The sequence below is a fragment of the Notothenia rossii genome (genome assembly GCF_949606895.1).
Source record: "Notothenia rossii genome assembly, chromosome: 6".
Lineage (NCBI taxonomy): Eukaryota > Metazoa > Chordata > Actinopteri > Perciformes > Nototheniidae > Notothenia > Notothenia rossii.
The window spans coordinates 85,242,428-85,255,537 of NC_136909.1; the positions used below are offsets into that span (position 1 = coordinate 85,242,428).

General features: G+C 40.2%; 1 protein-coding gene across 1 annotated transcript; it reads left to right on the forward strand.

Annotated features, from left to right (window-relative positions):
• The first annotated feature begins 6,036 nt into the window (after window positions 1–6,036).
• Window positions 6,037–10,299, forward strand: LOC307042171 (uncharacterized protein). Its single transcript, XM_079685892.1, has 12 exons — window positions 6,037–6,289; window positions 6,449–6,511; window positions 6,740–6,802; window positions 6,888–6,950; window positions 7,048–7,089; window positions 7,254–7,316; window positions 7,434–7,475; window positions 7,612–7,674; window positions 7,854–7,895; window positions 9,299–9,361; window positions 9,549–9,677; window positions 9,956–10,299. Exons 1-12 carry the CDS (start codon window positions 6,046–6,048, stop codon window positions 10,237–10,239), a joined length of 1,161 nt encoding a protein of 386 aa, XP_079542018.1. The 5' UTR covers window positions 6,037–6,045; the 3' UTR covers window positions 10,240–10,299.
• Window positions 10,300–13,110: the final 2,811 nt, after the last annotated feature.

The window sequence follows — 13,110 nt, forward strand, 5'->3', positions numbered from 1 at the left end:
GTGTGTCAATTTTGCCCTTCGTAAGTCCACCGTGAGGGCATCTTGTTATCATCGGTGCCCTCGGGCATTCGCCCCGATCAGAGTGAGGGTGAATGCCCATTGGCACCGATGATAACAAGATGCCCTCACGATTTGACAAGATGCCCTCACGAGTGCCTTACGAAGTTGCCGCTCCCGAAGTTGCTGCCGGAGCCTGAGAAACTCCACCAGCGGTCATACGATGGCTTAAGATGCCCTCACGAATGTCCCGATGTTGTTACGATCAGAGCCGAATTTGAACTTTTCCTTTATCGTGTGTCGATCTGGTTGTTTTATTGCACAACAAAATCATGTAAACATATTATGTAAATAACCCAGATTGTGTTCTATGAAACTAATTTGAACATTTCCTTAATTGTGTGTCCATCGGGAGTCAATTTCGGGACAGTGTGACAGGGGCTTAATGAGCAACAAACTGCAAAGTGTTGTGTTTTCAGGTTCTTTATCCGTGATTTTATTTACCAGATTCGTAGGGGACACTGATGCCACATCTGTGCCCTGAAAACACAATAATTAGAGTCAGACAAAGTTCAAAATGTTGTGGGAATAAAGAGCTTTTCTTTTTCTTTTTCCTCGGATAGTCTCCATTTATTTGATCCGTCAGATGATCATAAAAGTGTTCAGGACAATGCATGTATGCATTTAATTCATAGTTTGTATATTAGGAGGGATTATTTTTGTCTATACATTGTTTTATTCCTAGGAAAATCCTTCTTCAAGGATTCTCAGAGTTAAAGTTTATTCCATCCAATACTCTCTTTGTTTTTACTTTAAAAAGGACAGACAATTATTTTGTTGATTACATTTGTGTCTGTAGAATCGTCTTGTTCACTTGCAGACGTAGGTTTTTACAGATCAAAAGCTAATATAGTATTTTACTTGGCACAGGAAATGTATATCTTACTGTTTGTATTTTTGTATATGTGCATTATTGCTCGTTTGACAAGCCTCTCTCCTTGATATGCATTCAATACATTGAGATATCCTTTAAGATGGCACAGCGAGATTGTGTTCAGGGTCACAGAAAGGAGGACCGAGGACTCACAGATAAATGAGACGAGCAGAGTGAGAGGACAGAGCGAGGGTCACCTGGTACTTCTTCCTCCAGGTGTCCTTTAACACAGCTGCAGAACGCTCCAGGAGAGATGGGGCTCAGATATACTGCCGCTCACTGAAAACTCATCTGAGAGGAGACGAGTCATAATAATATAAGGAGAAATAGAAAAGGAGGTGAGGAGACAAGTTAAGATATGATTTAATTTATTGATCCCAATTTGGGAAATATTACCCTCACAGAAGCATTTTAAAGCGAGGCTTTGCACAATAAAAAGTAGAAAATAACCAAACACAGAATAGAAACATCTCAACAAAATAGAAAATAAAACCGAATTAAAGACAAAAATATACATGTTAACAGAAAAAAATAACAATCTGTAGACAAGCCAAATTCAAACTAACAAAATGTAAAAGTAGGATATCATTTATTTTAATTAAGTGTGCAAGTAGGATATATTAAAAGAAGAAAGAAGTAGAAGATTATAGTCCATGTCAAGTCGTTTGAAGACATTTTAATGCAGAAATGTAAATTAGACTTGACCTAATCTGACCTTGAAAGAAGTCCTTTCCAGTCGTTCTGCTCTTGGCGTGTTGAACTCTCTCAACCGCTTTCTGAACAGGAATTATATAACGGCTGCTGCTGGCAACACCACACACACACACACACACACACACACACACACACACACACACACACACACACACACACACACACACACACACACACACACACACACACACACACACACACACACACACACACACACACACACACACACACACACACACACACAGAAACAGCTGTTGCTTCTACACAGCCAAACTGGAAGGTCAACTGCAAACAACGGATCAGCGTTAAAATGTTTTGGACCCTCTTGGGGCTCTAAGTATTAAACTCTATAGGTTTTATTAACCAACCTGATCATCCATGTGTGATATGATCAGTGTGCTGACACATGCATATCCCAGCAGAAGCAGCAGGCTCACACACAGTCTCTGAGTGTGTGTGAACGCGTTGGGGCAGGGGCAGCTGTACAAAGATATCCAGATGTGGTAATCGGCCGAATAGTCCGATAGCTTGAGACTCAGGTGCTGCTCACACAGGAACGTTTGCGTTTATGCACAGTATGCGTTTTCAAAAAAGTCTTCCGTTCACACGCATTCGTTTCATTTGACGTGTCTGTTCACACGAGAACGCTGGAAACGCTGGAGTTCATATGCCGGGCCTGTAACTGGCGCTGTAACTTCCGCCACAAAATACACCAAAAGCAGCGAAGAAGACCCCGGAGCATGGTTGCCATGGTTGCCCTTCTGTTTATGCCCCGCAGTGGATTTAGCAACATGTTCATGTTGTTCTCCATGTCCACTTGTTGCTGATGGTTGTGGTAGAGGAGCTGTATATTTTGCACTAACATCTGTAGCATGGTCAGTAGCGTAGCACTAGCAGTAGCTACTGACCATGCTACAGCAGTGAGCAGCAGAGGTGGGGAGAGGCGGGGCTATGGCTTAGAGACGATTACACGGAGCCGTTTGACTCCCCAGAGCGTTTCGTTTGCAAATCTATCCACCTTGGGACCCGTTATCGTTTGTGGGGTCCGTTTCTATCGTTTTGTTACGGCCTCGTGTAAATGAAAGAGCTATACGCAAGAGAAACTATGCGGATCCAACCCGTTTTGTTCTCGTGTAAACGGGGTCTCAGCGTCTGCAAGGGGGGAAGATATTCATATTTGTTTTTTGTATCTGAGTGTATGTGTATGAGGACTCTGTACCTTAAAAAAGCCTATTCCACGAGTTCCCTCTCAAGTCACCTCTCAAGTCTCCTCTCGAGTTCCCTCTCGTCTCCTCTCGAGTTCCCTCTCAAGTCTCATCTCGAGTTCCCTCTCAAGTGCCAACCCTATGTCCTGTGCCGTTGGAGGCCCTGACGACTACTGTTCTGCCGGGGGTCCTGCCAATCCTATGTTCTGTGCTGTTGAGGGGGGGTTCTGTCACGATTCTTGTGTTGTGTCACGTTTTTAGTTTTGTGTGTCTGGTAGTGGGTGTTTTGCTGTTCTCCTTGTCATGTTTTCCTACCTGTGTATTGTCTGGTCTTTCTCCCCGTGTTTTCCTGTCTGTCGTTAGTTTCCCTGGTGTGTCTAATTTCCTGATTGTTTTCACCTGTCACCCCTTGTGTGTCTCCTGTGCTCATCAGTGTCAGCCCCGCCCCTGATTGTTCCCACCTGTGTCTTGCTACCCTGTGTTTAAATTCCCCTGTCTCTCAGTGTCTGTTCGTCTTGTCTTTTGCCTTGGTCAGGTCTATGCCCTGTTGTACTTTAGAAAAGTTTGTTCCTCACCATGGGAGCGATTATCATTTTGTCCCCAATTTTTGTCATCTCAATTCTGAGATTAGTTAGAAACCTTTTTTTTTGTTCATCGTGTTTATTGAAGAAAATAAAGTATCTTACCAATACTTTACCTCTGTCTCCCGGGTCGTGCAATTGGGTCCTACCTCCTAAGTGTCTGAGTTCTTTACAATTTTCAGGATCAATGATGGCAGTTTGAACCAGAAAGTGGCCATCTGTGCACTCTTGGTGAGCTGATTTTGACTACCATGAGTAATGTTGCCACCATTGGATGTACAGAGCACGAGATGGAAATTATTACTTCTACTGCGGGCAATTTTTTTTCAAATAAATAGGCAATCTGTCCAATACAAATACATTTCTAACATAAAACTTTAGGGTGCATTTCCAGGTTAATAACAGGACTCTATGAGCTGACAACTAGACTATTTAGCTCATCTTATTCTATTTTACTTTTATTGTTGCATTATTTGCACATTAGTCTATTTTATTTGCTTTGTTTTATGCATTATATCTATTTATGTTGCATTGTTGGTGGAGCCTGGGAATACCTACATGAAAAAGGAAGAATCCAAGAAAAAGTAAAAATTCTTGAATGATTTAAAAAAAAAATAAACTTGCACAACATTTTGCAAACACGCCTGCAAAAATGTCAGAACTGTTCATGCAGAACGGTCTAAAATAGTGAGGACAAATTGCAGGTGTTAAGTAGTTACAGGATAAATTAAATTGTGCAGGAGTTTGTAACTGATGTTTATATAGTTTTAGTGTTGTGACATACTGCCGTAATTCACCCAGAATTTTCTCAGTTTTTTGGATTCTACCTTCACCGAGAAAAACTAATTTGTACTTCAGAAATGAAGGAAACTGGGGGTAAAGCAGGGGTGTCCCAAACTACGGCCCGGGGGCCAAATGCGGCCCGCGGACCATTTTGAATCGGCCCTCAGCTAATTCTAAAAGTATAAAGAAATATGGCCAACAAATTAAAATTCTGCTTGTCTTGTATTGTACTTCTTAAATATACATGTTCAAATATATTACACAGTATTCATGTGTCAATAGCCCCATTTTCTAACAAATCTAAGGTGATAAGAAAAAAGCCCAATCACCAATGTACTGTAACAACCTCGACATATACCCTTCATATTGCCTCTTCTTATAAGTAATCTGAAGCTTCGGTTTTATGGAATGAGCTGCCAACACTTTTTGTAACAAATAAATGAAACCCTCTGGAGAGCTGTGATGTAGGCGGTTTTTTTCTTAAAAGGATTTTCAAGTATCAAGAATAATTTACCTACATTTGATAGATTCTTCCAACTCATAACTGAAATTATGAGGCGATACACCTCTCCTCTAGCGAGTGGCCCAGCCCTTAGTTTATTCTTCTGTGGCCCTCGGGGAAAAAGCTTTGGACACCACTAGGCTAAAAGAAGGGGGGGTGTGTGTGGTAATGTGTTAAGGCTGTACAAAGGCGTGGGATCAAATGCACGGTGCAGACACGAACAAATGATCAAAATAAAGTGTTTTAATGTGAACAGGTAGCAACTCACTGAATACATAAAACAACAAAACAAACACTCAATATACTGCCTAACCTATACTATCAAAAAACTACAAAAAATAATACAAAAATACTTAATTAATCTAACTCTATGGACGATAACTCTATGGACAATGACAAATGATTTTAACGCTGGAATGCTTGGAACACACAAGACAATCTGGCAACGAGACAGGGGAAGAAGAGAACTATATATACTAGACAGACATCACTAGGTGAAGACAATTTAGACAATCACAACAGTGGGAAAACAGACAAGGCAGGAAATGTACTTTAGACACATGAGGGTAGACAAGACTATCAAAATAAGGGTTAATAATCTAAACACATACCATGAAACCTAAACTAGGGAACAATCCTAGCAGAGCCGTCTACGCACAACAGTATGTCATTCTTTACCTCAGACACGTCCAGGTGTTTGATGCTCCAGCTCGGGGAGGGTCCAGAGTTGCCTTGCCAGATGTGCACCCCCCCACACAGGGCCCAGGCTGTCGGCTGCACTGTGGAGTTAGAGACAAACCATTTAATAAATGAGCAAAAACAATTCAAAGCAGCTCAATAAGGATGTGAGATTGATCTGAAATCCATCAGTGTATTGACTTTGAGTTATTGGATTTCACCTGATGATAAAGGTGTCTTGAGAGTTCCTCCTGAACAGAGTGCATCCTGGGACGTGTAGTTCTCTTGTTTGTGAGAAGCCATCTTCCCCTTTGAGCACAATGTACACGTGTTAAACACATAGAGGTTTCCTTTAAATATCTGATCATTTTGGGTAGCTTAGTTTAATACAAGTCAAGGAAAACCAGGTCTAATCACAAATAAAAGAGAGGTATAGGAAAGTCAGGAATATTACACTTTTTTTTAAAAGAACAGAATTCAAGTTGTTTGCCCATTACTATCAGTAAAATGTCCAAGGACGTTTGTTTATGTGTTATCAAAGTCATCTGCTGGATTCTCATGGCCTCGTCAGTGACCTGTTTCACGTGGGTATAAAGCCGGGAGCAGAGTGAGACATGTCTCACTTCTCTGTCTGAACAGCGATATTTCAGGATGAGGAGAGCTGCAGTTTTTCTGGCGTTGCTGCTCTGTCTCTGGACGGGGGCTCAGGGTGAGGATGGAGGGGGGGCAGGGAAGAAAGAGGGGGAGTTTGATGCCCAAGAATTGAAAGCAGCCCACGATCGGAGCAGCAGTCAGACCCAGATGAGCACTGACGTCTGGGCTGAGCTGAAGGAGCTCAGAGACATTGCCATCGAACACAGGATCAAGATCCAGAGGCAGGAGCAAGACAACACAGGTGACCCAGCTGACGTCAAACACACTGAGAGCCACGTCACTGATGCTAATGATATCTTAGATTGAATTAACAATTCATGTTTGTGAAAGTGTTTCTACTTGTTCAAGCTCCTGAGTAACATCTAGCGTGATCCTAATAGAAAAACTCATATGTGTTTAGCTCTAGAGGCCAAGATGAGCTTCAATGAAAAGGAGGTGGAGGAGCTGAAGATAGACACTGCAGGTAAGTGACAAAAACCTCGTGAAAAATAAAAAATGACCTGTCTTACGTGATGAAAGTACATGTTTAACTTACACGGGAGACAAGAGAAACACATTTAAAATACTGATGAGATGTAAAATGTTTTGCGTATTAGCCATTAACCTGCTTTTTCGTAAAAATCAGATTTGTTAAATTGAAAGAAACTGAAACCATAATTTTATTTTACTTTTTATTTTTACATTTGTTCAGTTTCAGAGGCCAAGAGGAGTTCCAGTGAAAAGGAGGTGCAGGAGCTCAAGAGAGAGAATGCGGGTAAGCCGCAAAAACATCATAAAAAACGATCTTGTTTAAAAATCAAAAGTGATTTACCTGTTTTCTATGTCTAAACATGTTTCAGCTTTGGAGGCAAGAATGAGCTCTAGTGAAAATGATGTGGAGGAGGTAAAGAGAGTGAACGCAGGTAAGATATAGAAGTATAATATAAAAGATAAATAGCGCCTATATAATGATAACTAATGAGTAAGCAAGAGATAATCAGCTTTTTCTCTTTATTGCAGATCTCCTGGCTCGAGTCACAGCAAGTGACACTAAGAGCACGGGTAGGATTACAAAGTCATTAAAGAAAAATTGAAGAAATTACAAACACAAATCTATATTACTGTGAAGTTTTCACTCCAGTAAAAAAGTGAAAGTGAACATTAGAAAACATGTTTTGTACTAAAAATTGCGTTTTATTTTACTATAACATGTTCATTTGGTTCAGCTCTAGAGAACAGGATGAGCTCCAGTGAAAAGAAGGTGCAGGAGCTCCAGACAGAGAACGCAGGTGAGAAACAGAAACTCATAGAAAATGTAATATTTCCCGTTTCATAATTAACCTGTTAATGGCATGTATCATGAGGTTGGTAATCAGCTGATAACCTGCTTGTTCTCTTTATTGCAGATCTTCTGGCTCGAGTCACAGCAAGTGAGAATAAGAGCACAGGTAGGAGTACAAAGTAATCAAAGAAATATTTGAAAACTGACAAATACAAATCTATATTACTGTTAAAACGTTAGAACTTTGTCCAGAATCTGATGACCATAATGTTATTTAACTGTAAACATGTTTATGTGTTCAGCTCTAGAGGCCAGGATGAGCTCCAGTGAAAAGCGGGTGGAGGAGCTGAAGAGAGAGAACGCAGGTAAGAAACCGAAACATCATAAAAAAAAGAACGATTGGCTGTTTGATGTAAAAACATAGATGGTGAATTTAAAAGTGAGAAAAGTATATTATATGTTTAACAGAAATAGTACGAACATATTGATGAGATATTTTGTGGTTATTTATCAGCTGTTAACTTGCTCTTTCTCTTTATTGCAGATCTTCTGGCTCGAGTCACGGCAAGTGAGAATAAGAGCACAGGTAGGATTACAAAGTAACCAAATAAGAATCGGAGAAATTACAAATATAATTGTATTTTTCTTAGGGCCGGGACTTTAAAGTGTTAATTAAGATTAATTAATTACACAAAAATTAACGCGTTAAAAAAATTAACGCATTTTAATCGCACTTATTTTTGCACCGCGGAACGTTTCTCACTGGATGAGTTTCAGGGGTACCGATTATACTGGAGCACCAACTAACGTTCATGACTTCAAACAACAACAAACCACAGTGAACAATAGTCAAACGTGAACGAAGAAGCTGATGAGACCGCTTTGGTTGGCCCCGTGGATGGGACATTTTGTTTTAAAAAACGGACGGATGGAAGCGTCGATAAGAGCACGGTTGTTTGCAAATTATGCAAAAAGGAATTTGCATATCACCGCAGCACATCAAGCCTCAAGTATCACCTCAATGCAAAACCTATAGCAGCTAGCGTGGAAGCTAGCGTGGACGTTAGCCCGACTCGGAGTACAAGGACCCACACTCAATTCGCGTTGATCAAACAGTGGCCTATGCAACAGAGAGATTTTATTTTTCATCAGGATATTGGAAGAATAGGAGGGATTGAGGTCAATCACTGGCACTTTTTTTATTTTATTTTAAATGGTACACTTTATGTTGAACTGTTTATTATGTTGTTGGTGCAACTGGCACTTTATGTTGAACTGTTTATTGTTTTGGCCAAGGTTATTGAGAGAGTTGGACTGAAATTGATTAGATTTTTTAAATCAACTGTTGGTAAATCAACAAAGTCTGTTATGGCCTCTGAAGCAACAGAGAGATGTTTTCTAATAGCCAGGGTTTCCAATGTTCTGAATGTACTTGAAAGTATTGTGTTTTACTTCAAAAACAAAGTGTTATAGTTTACAGAAGGTCTACCTACCTATAGGCTACCTGAATCTCTGAAATGTACTATATTCCTAAATATGCTATTGCTACACTTTATGGCAAAAATTGCACTTTTCTGTTGGTCTTGGTTAAGGACCACCTTGAAAAAAATAAACAATGTTTTGTTGCTTAAGCTTATGTATTCAGTCATTATTCAATGGTATACTAAAATCCATGTGAAAAAAATTGCTTCTCACTGTTCTCAGGTCAAATATTTATATGTGATTAAAAATGCGATTAATTGCGATTAATTAATTACAAAGCCTCTAATTAATTAGATTAATTTTTTTAATCAAGTCCCGGCCCTAAGTTTTCTATAAAAACATTGGATTTGTTTTCCGTTTTCAAAAGGCAACAACATATTCCAGTGAATTTGAAAAGTCAATATTATATTATGGTAGAACAATCTTTTAACATAAGATCTGCAATAGTTACATTGAAAATAAGAGACTATAACTTTATCTGACTAAAACAATGTTAAACTTGTTCAGCTTTTGAGGCCAGGATGAGCTCCAGTGAAAAGGAGGTGGAGGAGATCCAGACAGTGAACGCAGGTGAGAAACAGAAACTATTATGAAGAGTCAAAATGTTGTTTAATGAAAGTAACTGGTATACTGAGGAGAATATCAAATATCAAACTCAGCTGGCTATCAGAATCCTAAAAACAGACTTTCTTTGTTTTAATAGACAGTTTGTAAATGAGCTCTCATCTCTCTGTGTGCATCCTCCTCTTCCTCACAGGCCGTCCTCAGGTGGCGTTCTCAGCCGGTCTCACTGATGCAGGAGCAGTCGGACCCTTCAACACTGCAATCACACTGAAGTTCAGTAAAGTCTTCACCAATATCGGTCAGGCCTACAGCCCAACCACAGGTACTGAGAACACACACACACACACACACACACACACACACACACACACATACACACACACACACACACACACACACACACACACACACACACACACACACACACACACACACACACACACACACACACACACACACACACACACACACACTAGATGTGTGACTGTAAGCTTTCTCAAGAGTTTTCTTAAGGAAAAATCCTTATTTAGAAACCCATCCCTAAATCCTGCTGAAGCACCAGAAACAATCTCCCCTCACTGGTCTTCTCCTCTGATGCAGGTATCTTCACAGCCCCCGTCGGAGGAGTCTACTACTTCAGATTCAACATGATGGGAAACAAAATGTCAACATGGACCTCTGTTGAACTTTATCACAACGACCAGAGAAAGATTAAACTTTATAATCACATTACTGCCGGTGGCTTTGTCACTGCGTCTGACTCAATGGTTCTTGAACTGGAGAAGGGAGATGTTGTCTACATCGTTCTGCCCTCCAGCAGCCCCATTTTTGATGATACGTATAATCGCATCAGTTTCAGTGGATTTCTACTCTTTCCTCTGTGAAGCCCACTGTAAGACACTCACTGCATTAAGTTTCAACATTACATATTAATAAATACGTTTGTTGACTCAATTTATATAATTGTTTGTGTTTATTTTTTCTTGGTTACAAGAACAAGATGCATTCATTACCATAACAACGTACGGACACTTTAGCAGTGCTGTTTTTGTCCAAACCCCCTAAACTGAGACCAAGTCAACACCAAAAAGCCCTCTACACTCTGTGCCCTGATACTACAGTATAGTGACACTATAAATAAGAGTAAATAAGAGTGTGTGGTTTAGAAAAGAATACAAAATTAGAAGGAAAAAACGATGAAACAATAGAGATTTCAGTATTCTGAGCCCCTACTCTCCCCATAACTGACGGCAACAAAAGTCAGACGTTATACAATTAAAATAAGAAGTAAAAACAACAACTGTGGCTTGATATTGAATAAGAAAAAGGTTGATAAACGCTGTGAGAATGGGTCTGTGAAGAGCATTTCTCTGCAATCCCAGCTCGTCTATTACCAACGCTCAGGGAGCTCTATGCAAGTCTATGGGACTCCCTGTTAGTTGAAAATGGACGCTAAATGGCCCCCACTGTGTTTGATAGTGACGCCAAGGGATCCTGACATAACGTCACTATAGTACGAGTTGGGAGTGAGAATGTGTTGCAACATAATCACCACACCTCAGTTCCTTCATTGTCTTTAATTCACAGTAAACTTAAGGCCCGGACACACCAAGCTGACACCAAAGACGGCCAAGAAGCACGTACGAACTGCGCATGCGTGAGTGGCAATAACTCTCCTTACCAGCAGGCGGCGGTAGTGTGTATTCGTCATTCGAAAGAGGCAACAACTGGAATAGCGTGTGCGTTCCATTTTCACTCTACAGCGAGAAGCTTACGGGGCTTTCCCGAGCTGGTGTTAAACGTCTTCTTAACAGTTTGTTTGGGTCCCTCACTTCCGTTTCGCTTCTCATGCACTGATTCGCTAGCTGAACAGCCAATCAGAGTGATTTCTTTTGCCGACGGCCTTTTGTCCGAAAAGGCATCGGTACGGCTGAAAAGACCCGACGGTGCGGGACACACCAATCTGAGTAGGGCGTGTTGACGCTTATCGTCTGCCTGACGCCCACCGACGCCGATAATCGGCCTGGTGTGTCCGTGCCTTTAGAAACGGTGGTGCAGTGATTATGTTTTTTTTGCAGCAACGCAACGTAAACACATGTTAATGATACTTTTGTCATATTGACTGTGTACTGTTGGCTGTTTCCACACGTCTGCAGAAACACCCTAGTGTCCTACAAACATTCCTATTAGATTAAACTGCATTTTTGATTCAGATTAATGGGAAACTTATTTTCGAGGCTTTGTGAATCAGGAGTAGTTTTTTTTCTATCTTTGATTCATCCCTCGCTCATAGTCACCGCACCTCAGTCCCTTCATTGTTTTTAATTTAAAGTATGTAGACTTATAAACAGTGGTGCAACAATGATGTTTTTTTGTAGGCCGTCCCAGAAATTAGCATCACAACGTAAACAAACGTTAATGATACTTACATATTTTGTAATATTGACCGTGTACTGTTCGACTGCTTCCACATGTCTGCTGAAACACCCTAGTGTCCTAAAAACATTACCATTAGCATATTTTATTCAGTTTCAGTATTTTCTGCTGGATTACAGAGCGTTTTTTTAATGGTAAACTGACACAAAAATCTATCTATCTATCTATCTATCTATCTATCTATCTATCTATCTATCTATCTATCTATCTATCTATCTATCTATCTATCCATCCATCCATCCATCCATCCATCCATCCATCCATCCATCCATCCATCCATCCATCCATCCATCCATCCATCCATCCATCCATCTATCTATCTATCTATCTATCTATCTATCTATCTATCTATCTATCTATCTATCTATCTATCTATCTATCTATCTATCTATCCATCCATCCATCCATCCATCCATCCATCCATCCATCCATCCATCCATCCATCCATCCATCCATCCATCCATCCATCCATCCATCCATCCATCCATCCATCCATCCATCCATCCATCCATCCATCCATCCATCCATCCATCCATCCATCTATCTATCTATCTATCTATCTATCTATCTATCTATCTATCTATCTGTCTATCTGTCTATCTGTCTGTCTATCTGTCTATCTATCCATCTATCTATCTATCTATCTGTCTATCTATCTGTCTATCTGTCTATCTGTCTATCTGTCTATCCGTCCATCCATCCATCCATCTATCTATCTATCTATCTATCTATCTATCTATCTATCTATCTATCTATCTATCTATCTATCTATCTATCTATCTATCCATCCATCCATCCATCCATCCATCCATCCATCCATCCATCCATCCATCCATCCATCCATCCATCTATCCATCTATCTATCTATCTATCTATCTATCTATCTATCTATCTATCTATCTATCTATCTATCTATCTATCTATCTATCTATCTATCTATCTATCTATCTATCTATCTGTCTATCTGTCTATCTGTCTATCCATCTATCTATCCATCTATCTATCTATCTATCTATCTATCTATCTGTCTATCTATCTATCTATCTATCTATCTATCTATCTCTCTCCCTCTCTCTCTCTCTCCCTCCCTCCCTCCCTCCCTCCCTCCCTCCCTCCCTCCCTCCCTACCTACCTACCTACCTACCTACCTACCTACCTACCTACCTACCTAAGTAACTACCTAACTAACTAACTACCTACCTATCTATCTATATACTGCACAACATCTGTTTTTAATGATATGTACCTTCTCCACACTTCCATGTCGTATAGTGTTTTGTTTGTAAAGCAGTGTGTAACTGTTAATATGAGATCAGAAG

What these genes read in the sequence shown, in the direction of transcription:
- LOC307042171 (XM_079685892.1), top strand. Translation starts at nt 6,046, where the DNA reads ATGAGGAGAGCTGCAGTTTTTCTGGCGTTGCTGCTCTGTCTCTGGACG. An exon ending in GCTGAAGATAGACACTGCAG is followed by an intron (nt 6,512 to 6,739) that starts GTAAGTGACAAA and finishes ACATTTGTTCAG; the next exon opens with TTTCAGAGGCCAAGAGGAGT. An exon ending in GATCCAGACAGTGAACGCAG is followed by an intron (nt 9,362 to 9,548) that starts GTGAGAAACAGA and finishes TCTTCCTCACAG; the next exon opens with GCCGTCCTCAGGTGGCGTTC.